A 16,596-nucleotide genomic window follows, 5' to 3' on the forward strand; every position below is an offset into this window, starting at 1 on the left:
ACTACTGAATTCCAAACATCAAATAGAATCAGTGCAGTGGGCATCCAATTCTGATTGTTGACAGGTTAAGGGGAGGGGGGCAAACTGAGCAACACTATGTATGGACTCTTTCACTGACTGTATTATAAATTGCTAGTCTTAAAATATACATTTTGAGAGTGCAATTAATGATACTAAGTAACTTAGTCTATATTTTTCTCTGTACAGAGAAACTACATTGTTTTGAGAGGAAAGTATGTATTTTCATGCTTTGAAACATCATTATTGTTTTATAAATGTACTGAGTAATTAAATCATTCAAGTAGGCCTATATATTACAGGACGACACTGCTAAGAATGGTGCATCATTTGTTAGAAAACTGGCCAGATTTAAGTAGTTGAGGACTTGAGGTGGTGCTTTATAAGGCTGCAGTTTGATGCTTCATAAAGCTGTTCATAAGTTATGAGCGACTTTACGAAAAACCTGGTAATCTATTCTTGTTGTAAATCATACACACCATATTTTCATTGGTGTGGATTTAGGGTTACTAGTCGTTCGTTAAGTCGCTCGAAACTTATAAAAAGCTTTATGAGACACCCACCTGGTTCGTATCTGATTTAAGTTAGTACCATGCATGTAGTTTATATTTGCTTACCTATTTCACAGAAGTCCCCTAGAAAGATTGGAGGGCATTCACACTGATAGCCATTCGCTTCAAGAAGACAAGTTCCTCCATTCTGACAGGGGTCACTGTAGCAATGGTTATCTGTATGAAAAAATACCAGGGTGATTGACAGATGTCGTGCAAATATATGATATATGTGAATAATGATAATCTGTTAATGATTTTTGATCTGAGCCAGATGTCTTTTGTCACTATAAGACACAACCCTTTGTTGCTAAACTCAAATTTATACCATGCCTTGCTATTGTCTTGTTATTTCATCGGTCTATCCAGGACAATAGGAATTCATCATTCTTATTTTTTTCATTCTGGTGAAGGAAACCAAGAAAACATATATCAGAATTACATTATGATTATTTCGCCAAGTAAGTAGTAACCTTAGTTTGAAAGGATATGACCAAGAAATATCTTATCAATATAATTTTATCCTACAAAAAAAAAGTATCATGATAAAAAATAATGCTTCTTAACGTTCTCATGCTGACAATTTATTCTACAAGTCAATTATCCTAAAATTGAAGGTATACAATCATTGGCCTTGTCCTTGAGCAGTCAGACCTTAATTGACCTTGTCCTTAGCTTTCAAACCTGATGCACAACACTGCAATCAAGGTTTAAATCCTTGCTTAAAGACATTCCAATACTTGAGTAGTGGTCTCATAGCAAAAACTTGATGGTCTTATAAAAAATGCAGTACCCCTTGGGACTGTGCTACTCATAATGTATATATTAAATCATATATGTACATTGAATGATGGCCAAATATTTGTGGAAGATCGCAATTACATTCAACAAAGTTAGGCCTCCAGACACATTCACAATTCAATGGACTTTTAATTCCACTTCAGAAAAAAGCTACATTGTCTACTTTATGCTCAATTTCCCCCTATTTATTATACTATTTTTTCTCTCTTTTTTTTGCATTATCTATGACTCAGTAAAGATTTGAAATCCATTATATACATGTTACAAACCTTGTTCACAATTTCGACCAACAAATTTGTCAGTACAGATACACTCATAGTTGATGATGTCTTGGAGATTACATGTGGCATTGTTCAGGCATGGCTCGCTATAACAATAATCAACTAGAGAAGAAAAAGGGGAAAAAATGTTCCATTTTAATATTCATCCATTTCATTTATCATTACATTCTTAGGTATATTTCGTAACATATGAAGTATCAAAATTTGATTAAGCTAAGTTTTATTTGTTGCTTAAGTCATTATTACTACATAATAGTGGAAGCATTGTTCAGCTTCAATTACAATTTTATCTGTAATTGTACATTTTATTGGTCAGATAAGGTATTGAGGTCAAAAGAATGGGGAAATGGTGCAATGCCATTGAAAAATGATAGCTAATGCTAAATGCCTTATTTTTCTTATTTCTCATTAATTTGAAACGGTGTACTGCTCTCAAATCACCATATGGCTTGAGCAGTACACAGAGAGAAAAATTGAGATAAATGACAGTCGGGATTATTAATTATTTTTCCATGGAATTGCTCAGATAATAAAATAAAGAATCATTCTAAGATTCAAACAGTTAACTGAAGGTAGAATCATATCTAAAGGCTTTCATAATATTTGGAAATAGTGATAAAAAATAGCATTAAATGGGTTAAACTTACAATTCTCACAATGAATTCCAAAGTAGTCTGGAGGGCACGTGCAGTTATACCCAGCTCCATCAGGGGCAAGGTCACATGTAGCACCATTTTGACAAGGGTCACTGAAGCAAAAGTCCTCTGTAAATGTAATATATAGTTATATAAACTTGATAAAAGTAGATATACATGAAGAAGATTGAATCTCATAAATGTCCCATGGTGATTATTGAAGAAAACTACCATGTCAAATAGTGATCTTTTGTAATATGCATACAAATAAATTTCTATGACATGATTTCCTTTTAAGGATTTTCATTTTTCTGTCACTCATAATTCCTTTTCTTTCTCTTTATCCTCTTCCCTTTTCCAAATCGTTACATTTACTCTTCAAAATCAAAACCCTAGTTTATACTCCGTATTATTTTACACATCAACTCAGTTGAACCTACAAAACTGAACTAATTCCTTAATCCTTCATTTTCACTCAAATGCATAATGTTTGCCTTCATGGTATCTCATTCCACTTTGGGCCATCACATAGTATCACAACATTGTGTTACAAGTAAATAATGATAAGATCACTGAAGAACTTTACCTATTTCACAGAAATCTCCAATGAAGCTTGGTATGCAATCACACATATATCCATTTCCATTCATATCTAACAGACAGGTTCCTCCGTTGTCACAGGGGCCAGATAAACAGTAGTCAACTGAAGGACATGAGCAAACATGAACAAATGATAATACAACATTCATTTGGTTATGCTCAAAATGCTAGACAAGCTAAGATGAACTTCACATCCTACTGGGTACCAATTTCACACATGGGTGGAGAGTGGCAAAGTGTGGATTGACGCATAGCCAAAGGCTGTCCAGGTTCACATAATCTTTAATATGGCACCGAGTAAAATGCCTGAAATTCGTATAACATGCAATTATCAAGGACAAATGCAAGAATGAACAGATGAGAAAGTCAAACAAAGTGAAGTAGATATTTAACTGAACAAACAGTGCCAGAAATTTGAAGCACGAAATGGCTGTCATTTTAGGTAATGCTGACGGAGGTGTTTGAACACACTCTAACCAAATGGTAATTAAAGTGCATGTATAAAGAAATATTATATAGCAGATGATTCTTGTAAAAAAATGTGTAATTGCCCTGTAACCAGACAAATAAGCAAGATCGATATGAAACAGATATTTTTCTCACAAAAATGATTTATGTGACAAGTGTTTTATCTGTGTTGGTCATTTTCAGTGTACCTGATCACTTTTCTGGCTAGATTTCATTATTTTACCTTTTGTTGATCAAAATATGCCAGAATTCACCTTATGTAGCTATTAACTAGATCTAACTGTACAACGAAATGGTGGCAATAGATTCGTTTTAAAGACTCGATTGCTCATGGAAACGAATCAAGTTTAGTTAAGGTGTACTTACATAGTTCACAGTGTGTTCCGGTGTATTCTACAGTGCATTCGCATTCATAACCAGCTCCATTCATACGCAATGTACAAGTAGCCTCATTCTGACAGGGATTGCTAAAGCAGAAATCCTCTGGAATCATAAAGATCAATTTCATATGTTATTTAAATAGAGCACAGCGAGATATTCTCTTAAGACAATTTGAATTAATAGGATATCGTAATAAAGTCACTCATTGAAATTATATTTGAAAAGCAATAGATTTAATTAAGTAGTATGATACGAACAGATGATAATATACATATAGTACATATCGTTAAGGGCTTAAGTTAGAATTATTAAGGGAGTTTACACTGTTTCAAACATAACAAAACCATGACCAGCCCAACTAACTAGTCATTAGTAATTTTTTTCTGTTAATTATAACGATAGCCTGGTCATGTGATGATTTTCTTTTTCTATTATTTCAATAGGATCCATATCACCATTTGTTAATAGTTTATAGACTAGAATAGACATTTTCTTTACTTGTTTTACAATAGAGCCATTGGTGGTTTATCATCATGGGTATCCCAGGTGGGTGTGTATATTTCATAAGTTCAGTAGTCCTCACTATTATCACTATTATTATTAATTACTTTAATATTATCGCTTTTAATTTATAGGGATATTCAATTCAATTCATTTCACATTTGCATAAAAAGACAATACATACAATTAAAGTGATAAAAGGCATATAATACATGAGATCACACAAAATACAGAGAATACAAATGTGTGGAATTTAACAAAGGCCAAAGGCCTATCAAAGGCAAATCCCAAACGGTTGTAAGCAGGAAAAAAGTTTTATAGATAAAAAAAAAAAAAAAAAAAAAAAAACAGAACTAACCAAACACAAAAGGAAACGACAAAACGGCTTAAGGAACAATTCATGAGTTTACAAGAATTTTTTTATACTTTCTTTTAAAAGAGTTGAGTGTTGGACATAATTTAAGATCAATGGGTAAACTTTTCCACAGAGTGGGTCCAACATATTCAATTGTAGTTCGTGAGAAATTATATTTGAAATTAGGCAAATAAAAGTTGTCAGACTGTATAGTAATGTAATTACAGACATATTTGTTTTTCACAAATAAATCATCATAAAAAGAGGGAAGAGCATTGTGAAGAAACAAGTACATGAAATTTGCAATGTGATAGCTGTTTATATGACTGATAGTAAGTAAATTAAGTTTTTTGAACAAAGGTTGTGTACTGATTCTTGGGGAGGAATTGGTAATAACTCTTATTGCACGTTTCTGTAAAAACAATTATTCGGCTTAAATGGACCATTGCACAATTACCCCAGAGTATATTGCAATAATTAAAGTAGGGCAAGACAATCGATTGATATATCATTAGAAGTATGTTTAATGGAATTGAATTTTTTAATCTGTTGATTGCACCAATGGATTTATAAACTTTACAAGATATATAATTTATGTGGTCTTTCCAAGTCAGTTTGTTGTCTATGACTACACCCAAAAATTTCGTAGAATTAACTACAGGAATTTTACTATTTTGAATAAAAATATCAAAGTTGTCAGATGAAATGTTTTTATTTTTAGGTTGAAATATCATACAACATGTCTTGTCAACATTCAATTTTAATTTATTGGCAAGAAACCACTCATTTATTTTTTTCAGTTCTAGATTTATTGTTGAGGTTAAATCATCTATATCATCCCTAGATAAAAACAAGTTTGTATCATCTGCAAAAAATATAGAGTGTAGGATATTACTAGCATGCTGTAAATCATTTATAAAAATCAAAAAAGTAACGGGCCTAACACAGAGCCTTGGGGCACTCCGATATTGACATGTTTCATCTCAGAAGAGACATTGTCAAAAGAAACACATTGTTTTCTGTCCTGAAGATAACTCTTAAACCAGTCAAGGGCTACTCCTCTTACACCATAATGTTGTAATTTTTTTAATAATATTGAATGACTAATATAATCTATGAAGACTTTATTAATAAAGATCACAAAATTTCTTCTTCCCCTTTTTTGGTCCATATTTGTTCACATATAAATTTTTTTACAATCGTTTATCAATGCAAAGTTGAAGTATGAATAAACAAAATACACAATTTTGAAGAATTATTAGAAAACCTAAATTTAGGATAATAATTTTAGACAATACTAAAATTCAGGGCACTACTTTCATAAGTTCAAAGCTTGAATGGACGGAGGATTTGAAAAGCTTGAGGAAAGAATACATACTACAATTGTGATGCCATGAAATGATTTGACGAAGTGCAAGACCAACTTAATTGTACATACCAATTTCACAGTCATTCCCAATATAAGGATCTGGACAGTCACATCGGTATCCTGATCCAGAGAGCAATGAGCAGGCTCCTCCATTTTGGCAAGGTGATATGAAACACTCATCAACTATAAAAGAAACAGTAATTGATTTAAAAACAGAAGCCTTCATGAAGTGAACATATACTTGTATGTGTTATATATTATTGTGGCTCGTACATCATATAATATCAAGTGTACTTTTTAAATTATGCAACAACTCACAAAATATCATAACCAAAATGTTTAAAGTGACATCAGGGGACAGACATCACTTAAAGGATAAAAATGTCACTTGGAATGGAGAGAAGATAGGAAATTAATCTTGAATAGCCCTTTGACACATGTTTGGAAAAGTTTCTTCAAAAACTTAAACAGTTCAATAAAAACATCAATGCTAACATGGAAACCATCCCTTGCATGTATGAAAATAGAATTTTATCAAAAAGTGTCCCCCAAGGCTGTGTCTTGTAATAGAAAATATAGATGCGTTTTTATGCTCTGAATTAATATAACTATTCAATCAAAATTTGGAATCATCATTTGCTTCAACACTCAAAGAGATGAGTGTAATTTTTCCTTGCTTTTAAATTCCCAGTGACATGGGGTTTACAACGCATAACCATATTGGTCAGATCATGCTCCGAGGATATGCACAACTACCACATAGTTAAAAATACCATACACACTTTAAATATCATGTGCTAAAGTCTCTTCAGCATGATTAAGAATCACCCTGAACCCTTTTGTAAAACAGCACCAAGCCAAATAACACAAGTACATACCTCTGTCACAATCGTATTCTGTGAATCCTGGCACACAAGTACAGGTGTAATTTGTAATTCCGTTAATGACGTCATTCTCAAGTGTGTTACACGTGGCTCCATTGAAACATGGTCCGGCAAAACAGGCATCAACTGGAGAATAAGAATAAATCATCAAGAATCAACAAAATTATTATTTCTATATCAAACCCAGCTATCTGCAATTCTTTGTTAAAATCGTATCTTTAAACTTTTGGTCAATTGATGTTCGATGTGTGTTCGATGATGAAGGTCATTATTTAGCTAAAGGCAGATAATCCAAAACAAATAATCCAACCTATAGTCACAAGTACTTTTATTTAACTTACTACGAATTATGAAAGTAAGGTGATTTCATTGTCTTTTAATAATTCTATACATTTGTAAATATACATATACATATGTTGGGAGATATGGTGATCATAGCCAGCAAGTGCCCTTCCCCCCTTTGGTCTATAGCCTTAAGTTGTTCATAAATAGTACCATGTAGTATGCAGTACACCCTCTTGAGTCCCACTTTTGGAAGTGAGAATAAAATGGGTCCTTTTCTGCGACCCTCCCAATTACGAAATCCTGGATCTGCCCTTGGTAATAACAACATTGGTACATACCATTTTCACAGTGTGTTCCAAGATATCCGTCTGGGCAGGTACATGTATAACCATTGGAGAGAAGGTTACAAGTCGCTCCGTTTTGACAAGGATCACTGTAGCAATAGTCATCTGTAAGAGCGAATAACATTATTTAACATATAGGCTGCTCTTGAATGATATCAGTTATTGTAATAATATGGTATATGTGCAATACTGGTCAGAGTTCACACACCCCCATCCATTGGGGACACAACACATAGCAGAAAAGAAATATGCTAATATTAGATTAGTATTTTATGAACACAGCTGCAATGTACTTTGTCCAATGAATTCCATCACAGAGTACAAATAACATTAATAATTATATTGATAGGGAATAATAGAATTTAAGCGGATTTTTTTTTAAATTTAGTAAATTTAATTGGTTATCATGTGAATGCTTCTATCTAATAGGCTGCACATGTCAGCATACTTTTCTAAAGTATGCTGTGTACTCTTAAAAATAGATCAAAATTGTGTCATTAATATAGATATTCCACCTTTGTAATATATACAATATTCAGATAATTTCTAATATGATTAGACAAGATCATATATTTGCTTTGCAGTCACATGGAAAGAAACATTCATTCTAAAATTAAAACTTGAAAATTATGTCCTATGAAAGGAAAGAAATACTCACCTTCACCACAAAATGTCCCTGTATAACCTGCTGTGCAATTACACGTGTACCCAACACCTGGCTCTAGATCACAAGCAGCACCGTTCTGACAGGGGTCACTGAAGCAATAGTCCTCTACAATGAAATAAGAAGTGCTGGCATCATCAGTAGTATTCTAGCAAATTTGGAGGGCCAGATATAATTAAATGGGCCTTGCATGAAGCTTCTTGCTGCCGAAGTCATCTAATGGTATCATTTAATTGCTGGTGTTATTTGAGCATCGTTACCATGGTAGTTACCACTGGATTGCTACGGTTACAATCAAACTAATATCATATTTGTAATATTATCTATATTATTGTTCCAGATCCCCTTTCACAAAACAAAAGTCACACTTGGTGATCGCACATTTGCACTTGCTGCCCTCAAACTATAGAAAAGCCTGTCAGTTGACATAAGAAGCTCTCCATCATTGACTATATTCAAATCAAAATTAGAAACACATCTCTTTAGTTAAGAAAATTTGCTGTGTAGAATTAAGTAAAAACAGCTCTGAACAGGCACAGCTGAGTATATTCATATAAAAGCTGCACAATTATTCTTTTATATTCATATTTATATTCTGATTGTATTTGGGAAAGCCTGAAAATGAAGTTGTGAATTGTTTGCCATATTTATTATATGTTGGTCAAATTTGACAGCCACTTTAGCCGTTTTCCTCTTCTTTGACCGAAAGATTGGGAAATGTTGACACATTTGGGAACCACATGTATACCTTATCTATAGCATAAGTATAAGATCACATGTCCTTACCAATTTCACATTTATCTCCAATGAATCCAGGCACACAAAAGCATTCATGGCCAACAGTATCGAGAAGACTGCAGGTGGCGCCATTTTGACACGGTTTCAGGAAGCAGTCATCACCTTGTTAAATCAAAATAACAATTTTCAGGTTATGTTTGAAGGTTTGCATGGTCATACGGACAATCGCGCAAGTTGTTCATGGTGCACCATGTGGCGAGTCCTAGAAGGACTTAGACAAGTTGATAAAGGTAGAAGTGAAATGGAGTAGTGAGAAAGTGGAAGATTTGAAGGAAGGGTATTCTATTGTGAATATGAGGGTCGTCCTTAAAAGGACTATCAACCAGTGCCGACCGCACAGAAACGTTGTTAGCCTAACAGAGCGCTAACAGTAAGCTCAGTCACATCTTTCGGACTGTAAGTCCAAACATTTATTTCAATGTTAAGCAATGCATTGTTGTTACATTAGGCATCGCCGCCACATTACCGGTTGTAACAGGGCCTCTGTTATTTAGTGCACTGTTAGCGCTAACAACGTTTCTGTGCGGTCAGTACAGAAAAGTTGAAAATCTTGAGTATTTGGTTAGGCAGTTAGGTGAGAGAAGACTGGCTTGAATCCATGAGTGGAGTTGTAGAACAGGAGCAGGAGAGAAGACTTGGCATTCGGCTGGATTGACTGTCCATTTTCAGTCAGGTTCTTATCTTCCATAATAGTGTTGGCAATTCCGTTAAAAATGGACATTGTTTATCCATAGTTTCATAAATTCTAGCTGGTTTAACATCTTGACATATACAACAATACTGAAGTAGCGATCTGGGTCAACTTTCTTCTTCTGAGATTGTGGTATAAACAAGTTCTTATTCTTGCTTCTTTTCTTTCTGTGTCAGTTGCCTTTCATTCGATTTTCAATTCTTAGTTTCATAGATTTGCCTATTCATATTATTTCAGAAATACATTCATCATGGGTCAGTGTGTGGATGAATCTACAACATATATCTATCTGCATATTACACTCTTAAAACAAATTAGTCAAATTTACTAGACCAGTATTCAGCTGGGTGCGACTGATATGTCTTGTCACATTTCTGACATATATATTATAGTCAGAAATAACTATGTTCTAATAAAATACGACTAAAAAATTTCAAATATGACTAGAGTAACAGTTGCACCCAGCAGACCCTATCAACTAGTCATTCTAATTGATTTGTTTTTAGAGTGTATGTAGCTACATCTTTCCACAATTCAATCTATTTAACCCATCTATCTAAACTGTTTTATCATATATCAATGACTACTACCTATCCAAATAGCAAATCAGCTTAAAATTCATTTTGAAATTTGCCTGATGGCTTTTCCCTGTATAATTAATATCGGCACCAACATAAAATGCATTTCATTACATTAAGTAAGCCTTTAATTTCAAATATTGTCTTACCTCTCTGACAGTTAACGCCAGTAAAGTTAGCTAGACAACTGCAGTTGTAGGTTGATGTGCCATTTAGCTCATTATCCAAGTATGTGCTGCACGTACCTTGGTTTTGGCATGGGATACTAGAACATGCATCCTCTGCAATAAGAAAAGTTTATTTCAGTGAACTGATCTGTTGTCATTAAAAAAATCAATAATTACAAATTGGATTACTTCCACTATTACTTAAAAATGTCCCTACGATGAGAAACAGTCACTAAATATGAAAATCTATCTATTCATATTTTCTATACCCTATCCAACACTCTCTCTCCCCCTTCTATTGTATTATATTCATATCATTTGCTTTCACCTTCTCTTTCCCTCTCTCTGCATTTCTTCTATTTGTTTCTCATTCTCTACCTTTTCTCCCCCAAGTCTGTAACCCCCCCCCCCATTTTACTCTCCTGCATCACCCTCCATCTCTCCTTTCTCCCTCTAGCAGTATTTGTATCTCTCCCCTTTCTCTCCAATGTCTATCTGCCCCCTTCTCCCCTTATCTTTTCCCCCCATCTTACTGTTCAACCATCACAAAGTTGGTGGGTATAGTATATCCTCTGTCAAAACTATGGTAACCTTTGATGCCCATTACACAAACTATATGATTCATGACAAAGTTGATTTGCATGCTTTATCGCGCATAAAGACCAGTGTAATCAAGCATGATCAGCCCTACCATAAAGACAAAGCTTTGTGTTAATATGGGGCATTCCTAGGCCTCAGTATGCAAAGGTGAACAATTAATCGCTAAATGAAATGGCCTATAAAGTTTTTCGTTGTATGTGCATTTTCATAATCACAATTGTTATTTCAAGTTAGCGATTAATTGCTAACTTTTGTGCAATGGGGCACACCTGGAATGATACTCACCTATGTTGCAGTTAATACCCAGCCAACCATCTGGGCAAGTACAGTCATAACCTGGGTTCGTTAGCATGCATGATGCACCATTCTCACAGGGATTGCTTAGACATGCATTTTCTATAAGAAAGGGAGGACATTGTAAAGGTAATGTGCGATTGATGATTGTTCTGTGCCATTAGTAGTATGAGAAAACATACTTCAGAGATGTGTATGCATTCCTTTTAAATTGCCAGTCTGACGGACTCAACTGCAATTAAAAACATTTCAGCTGTCATCTAGTCTTTCAAAAGGTCTAGAAACTTCATGGACAAAAAAATAACATAGACACAAATACATTGTAAAATAATTGAATCTCTCTTAATCAAAACAAAACGCAATGATTACTCTCCCTAGTATGTAATGGAAATAAGATAAGCACATTCACAAGTTGATGACAATATTAAAGAAACATAATAAACTCACCTATTTCACAAAGATCTCCAGTCCAGTCAGAATCGCATGAGCATTCAAAATCAGTCAAACCAATATTGGTGCAGTTACCAAGGTTCTGACATGGGTTCGGTAGACACACATCATCTGCAATGTAAGAAATTGATTTCAAGGTTACTATTTGTACAAGATGACAAACTGTCTAGACATCTACAGCATCTTTCACAATTGGTGGTGTGACTGCTTACAACCATTGTGATTTTGTGCAACATATATTGTAACCAAGTGATCCGCAAATGATCGAATGAGCAATTGTAAAAGCCCCTTTAGGGTCACCCATTGTATAACCATGAAGCTATATCTCTTAATAGCTTCATGGTATAACCTATAAAATCATTCCCATATATAAGCTCCTGAGAGTTAAGAGCTAAGTCAATAATTAAATTAGAAAACCAATTGTAATTGAATATTGCAGAGACACTGAGACAGAATTAGATACCAATGTTTACAGCTTGGTCAAACTGATCACAGATGGAAACAAATTTTCTGTGATGATCAATGGATATTTGACTTTTATTCTAACATCGATGCAGCAGACTGGCTGATAACAATAAGTGCTACTAGAAATCCCTACTGATAAATAAATAATTTTGCGGGATTTTCAGCCAATGGGTACTAGTTAAATTTTGTTTGACCTTTGCTTTTGTTAGCGGTTCTAGTTATGAAATTAATTTTCACCAAAACAAATCCTATCAAGGCCCAGTCTTACAAAGAGTTGCGATTAATTTCATCAACCTCAACTATATGGAGATCCATTAATGTCATATTTTTTCTACAGGAAATTGTTAACACAGAGAAGCACACAGAATTTTCAAGAAAACGATAAATACATGAATATACACAGTGTCTAGAAAATATTTTGAACATGCATGTTAGATGTTCATGTTGCTGGCTTTTCATAGTTGCGGTTGATCAGATCAATCGTAACTCTTTGTAAGACGGGGCCCTGATCTGACTGTGGCATTGAGATCTTCTAAAACTTGCATTGCATAGTTCATGAATATATAATTAATTGTGAAGTGTACATGGCGTTGTGGTTCACATCCTTGACTCTCAAACAAATGGTTCTGGAATCAAATACCAGCTGATATCAGGAAGAGACTACATATGCCACTCACCATACAGGGGCCCGTTGCATGAAAATTTTGCCATGAAAAAATCTGGCTAATTTTTGGCCATAGTTTTTTTAACGTGTAATTTTCAATGGCATAATTTTGTTTACCAGAATATTTGTTTATTTGCCAGAGTTTTTTGGGTAAAAGTTGTATGCAACGGGCCCCATGTGTTAAATGGATACCACGTAAGGATTAAATTAATGCATTGAAAATTATGAGACTGTGATATACGGATAACGTGATGATTGAAAGAATTACCTAGTTGACATTGGTCGCCCACCCATCCGCTGGTACATTCACACCTAAAATCAGAGTCTCCTACGTATATACAAGTGGCTCCATTCAGACAAGGAGTGTCAAAGCACAGGTCCACTGTGGAGAAAAGAAGAATTGAAAAGGTATATAAAAATATGCATCACATGAATATAAGGTGCACAAAGAGGCGAAATTGCTTGAAGTTACAAGTGATATCTTCAATTTTCCATTAAATGTTTCAGTCAATCTTTATAGGACTTCATGTCTGGGTTAAATTCTCCTGATCAACTTTGAAAGGACGAACATACAGTTGATGGCTCATCATTGCCCACTCATGATAAGAAATGTTAAATCTGTCCTATTATGTAGTATATCCTTTTACCTCTTCTTTTTAAACATTTCAAGCATTTTCCATTTATTCGGCCTTACAGTTAGGACTAATACAATTAATAAATCATGATCAAACACTACACTTTGTGATAGCGTGGTTAGGGGACCTTTCATTGACAAATCATGGGGAATCAAGGGTAATTTCAGAACAGAGAAGGGGTTCAAGTCTTTCGCTCGGCTGCATGTCTGGGGCGGGGTGTTATGTAATAGACGCCGGCATGTCTGGGAGGTCTATAGGAGAGCAATAGTTAGTAGACTAACCAACCAGAAGTAAACTGCGTGTTTTCACTTTGAAACATGTAACTTCACAGAGGTTATTTATTTTGGTTTACAATCAAGAGACCTGCTATGAGTCTAGGAATTGGGATTGTTGGAAACTGGAACCGCGATGATCCGAAGTCATAGAGATATATACTACGTCCGCCCCCCTTCAGATCTGGGCCCTTTAATTAGACATTATCTGGAGCAGGAGCGGTTTCTACATAAGAGATTCAAATGTTCATTTGTTTTAATCTATCATTTGATACCACATTTATAAAGGTTGCTGTCTGCTTCTTACCTATATCACAGTCAAATCCCCTCCATCCATCAATACATGTGCAGGTGTAGTTGCTATCAGCAACGTAATTACATAATCCATTCACGCAAGGATTGTTCAGAATACAAATGTTTTCTAAGAGAAGGAGAGAGAAAAGGATGAAAAGATAGGGAAAGAAACTTATTAATTCTTCGCTAACATGTTGGCAATTAGTAAAAGGTAAGAACTTAATCATAATAACATAGCTTGAATAATTATTGATCTATAGGTTTCATATTCTATCACTATTTGAAGTGTCTTTTAGAAATGAACATCCCATAACTGTTTTCTATTTTGAAAATGATCTATAGATCTCGGGGGGGGGGGGGAAGATTGAAAATCTAAGAAACAAGCTAATGAAAAGTTCTATCATCACTGGTAACATGAATAAAATCATACACTTATCCCAATGCTTGCAGATGAAGCATAAATTCATGGTAAGAAAACCCCCAATAACACACAAGAGTTTGCAAAGTTATATCTCAGTCCAGGGATTGTATTTGAATAGTACTTTCTTCAAGTTTGGTTCTCAATGTTCATCTGGCCGGCGTGCTTGGTAAAGGATTTTTTAAAGAATTTTCAACACCATCTGTTTTCAGCTACTATTATCCTTGCATCTGATTGGTTGAGAGCAAATTAGTGAGTGCAAATCACTGACATGTCACTTTTTTAATACTACACTGTGTTTCTCCCTACCCTAACATGGAACATGTGTCTATCAAACTAACAAAGGTGTAGATTTGGTACTTTTGGATCTTGGAAATAAACTGCACTTCAGGCTGCTGCATATCAGCACATGGGGCCCATTTCATAAAACATGGTATAATAACAAGTTTGAAATAATAGTTTAAAGCTGCTGAAATCTTTCAATTTGATTGGCTGATTTTAAATTTGTTATATAAATTGTGCATTTGTTATAATTACAAGTCTTTATGAAACGGGACTCTAAATTGCTAAAACAGCACCTTGTATGCTCAATATAGCACTTCAAGTAAGGTTTTAACAAATCGAGTGCTGAAAATTAGCAACCCATAGTGCAGTCACTATATAAGCCCCTAAAGTGCTGAATCGAACACTTTATTAATTTAAGTGTCAATCAATTAATCACCAGTCTAAAGTGACTGTTTTCATGATTCCCTCAGGTGACCATAGAATCTTGGCTTGATTTTGATTTGACTTTTCTTAGTACTTACCATGTTCACAATTATCACCCAAGTAGCCAGAGGCACAAGAGCATGTGTAGTTCAATCCATCTACGGTACATGTGCCTCCATTCAGACAAGGTTGATCCTGACATGTATTCACTGCAAGAGGAAACATAGTCAAGCAATTTTGTTCAGACATTGGAAATGTAGCAATATTTCATACTGGAATATTGTAGATATGCATGAAGTATGCCCCTGCAAAAATAAAAGTATTCTTTGAAAGTTTGTGGGCTTTTTTCAGTTTTGCTTTATGTATAACTCACCCTCTTGATAAATCTCAATTAAAATTAAAAGTTAAAGTTGCTATTTTAAATATAATTAATCTGATTTTTAAATATAACAATCAGGTTTTAAAACCATAGTCATAGAAATACAATTAAGGTAAACGATTTATTTTTTTCTAAATGAATATTTCATTGAAATTATGAAACCAAGCCCAATTATAAGGCAACATTAAACTTCAATTATTTTCTTGTGATCTCACAATAAAATTCTCCAATGGATTATTACTACTAAAATAAAATTTCATAGTATCTTTCATAGCTTGAAAATTTCAAGGATTTCAATAGTGCACACATAGAAAATGGCTTGTACTTACATTAACAACCTATAATTTACAAAGAAATGATACGGCAATGCAATAATCAGTGCATAAAGTATTGTGTACAAATTGAAAAAAGCAAGCACTTTCCCAAGACCCAAAACATTGTGAAGAACGCAAAGAAAATGGTAGTGATAGGCTGTGTTTAAGGAAGAATGTGAGTGCTTCATGTGAAATTGAACGGTATTCCCAGCACCATTTGCAAAGCCAGCAAGCATTACTCATCAGCTGTATCTAAATTCCTAAGCGCTGCAAAACATCCATAAAAATGGCCATTGATATGGCAAGGGAAATACGCTGCTCTTAACACCTTTAAAAATCACAATAAATGTATAAATAAAAAACAACATATTTCTGTATACAATTGTATCACTGAGCCTTATGGATAGATGCAATTCAAAATGTCTGGAATTCAAAGGAAGATTATACCATTCTTGTCAAGTGAAAAAGTAAACTTTGAAAAGATACATTCTTCGTAAAAAAATTTTGATGAAATATTGTGTATCAAGTATGGAAATTTAAATTTAAAGGACAAGTCCACCCCAACAAAAAAGTTGATTTGAATAAAAAGAGAAAAATCCAACAAGCATAACACTGAAAATTTCATCAAAATCGGATGTAAAATAAGAAAGTTATGACATTTTAAAGTTTCGCTTAATTTCACAAAACAGTTATATGCACATCTTGGCTGGTATGCAAATGAGGAGACTATAA

General features: G+C 34.2%; 1 protein-coding gene across 8 annotated transcripts in view; it reads right to left on the reverse strand.

Moving 5' to 3' along the window:
- Positions 1-16,596, reverse strand: part of LOC129280296 (neurogenic locus notch homolog protein 1-like) — a 69,435-nt gene that overhangs the window by 36,804 nt on the left and 16,035 nt on the right. For all 8 annotated transcript variants that reach the window (XM_064111955.1, XM_064111954.1, XM_064111951.1 and 5 more), the window contains 16 exons: positions 15,270-15,380; positions 14,059-14,172; positions 13,113-13,226; positions 11,713-11,826; positions 11,257-11,367; positions 10,354-10,485; positions 8,924-9,037; positions 8,132-8,245; positions 7,468-7,578; positions 6,839-6,970; positions 6,030-6,143; positions 3,721-3,837; positions 2,873-2,989; positions 2,299-2,415; positions 1,640-1,753; positions 636-746 (listed from right to left, as the gene is read on the reverse strand). In XM_064111955.1, the coding sequence (XP_063968025.1) occupies positions 636-746; positions 1,640-1,753; positions 2,299-2,415; positions 2,873-2,989; positions 3,721-3,837; positions 6,030-6,143; positions 6,839-6,970; positions 7,468-7,578; positions 8,132-8,245; positions 8,924-9,037; positions 10,354-10,485; positions 11,257-11,367; positions 11,713-11,826; positions 13,113-13,226; positions 14,059-14,172; positions 15,270-15,380 (1,857 nt within the window). The remainder of the gene's footprint in view (positions 1-635; positions 747-1,639; positions 1,754-2,298; positions 2,416-2,872; positions 2,990-3,720; positions 3,838-6,029; positions 6,144-6,838; positions 6,971-7,467; positions 7,579-8,131; positions 8,246-8,923; positions 9,038-10,353; positions 10,486-11,256; positions 11,368-11,712; positions 11,827-13,112; positions 13,227-14,058; positions 14,173-15,269; positions 15,381-16,596) is intronic.

Source organism: Lytechinus pictus, chromosome 17 (genome assembly GCF_037042905.1).
Source record: "Lytechinus pictus isolate F3 Inbred chromosome 17, Lp3.0, whole genome shotgun sequence".
Taxonomy (NCBI): Eukaryota; Metazoa; Echinodermata; class Echinoidea; order Temnopleuroida; family Toxopneustidae; genus Lytechinus; species Lytechinus pictus.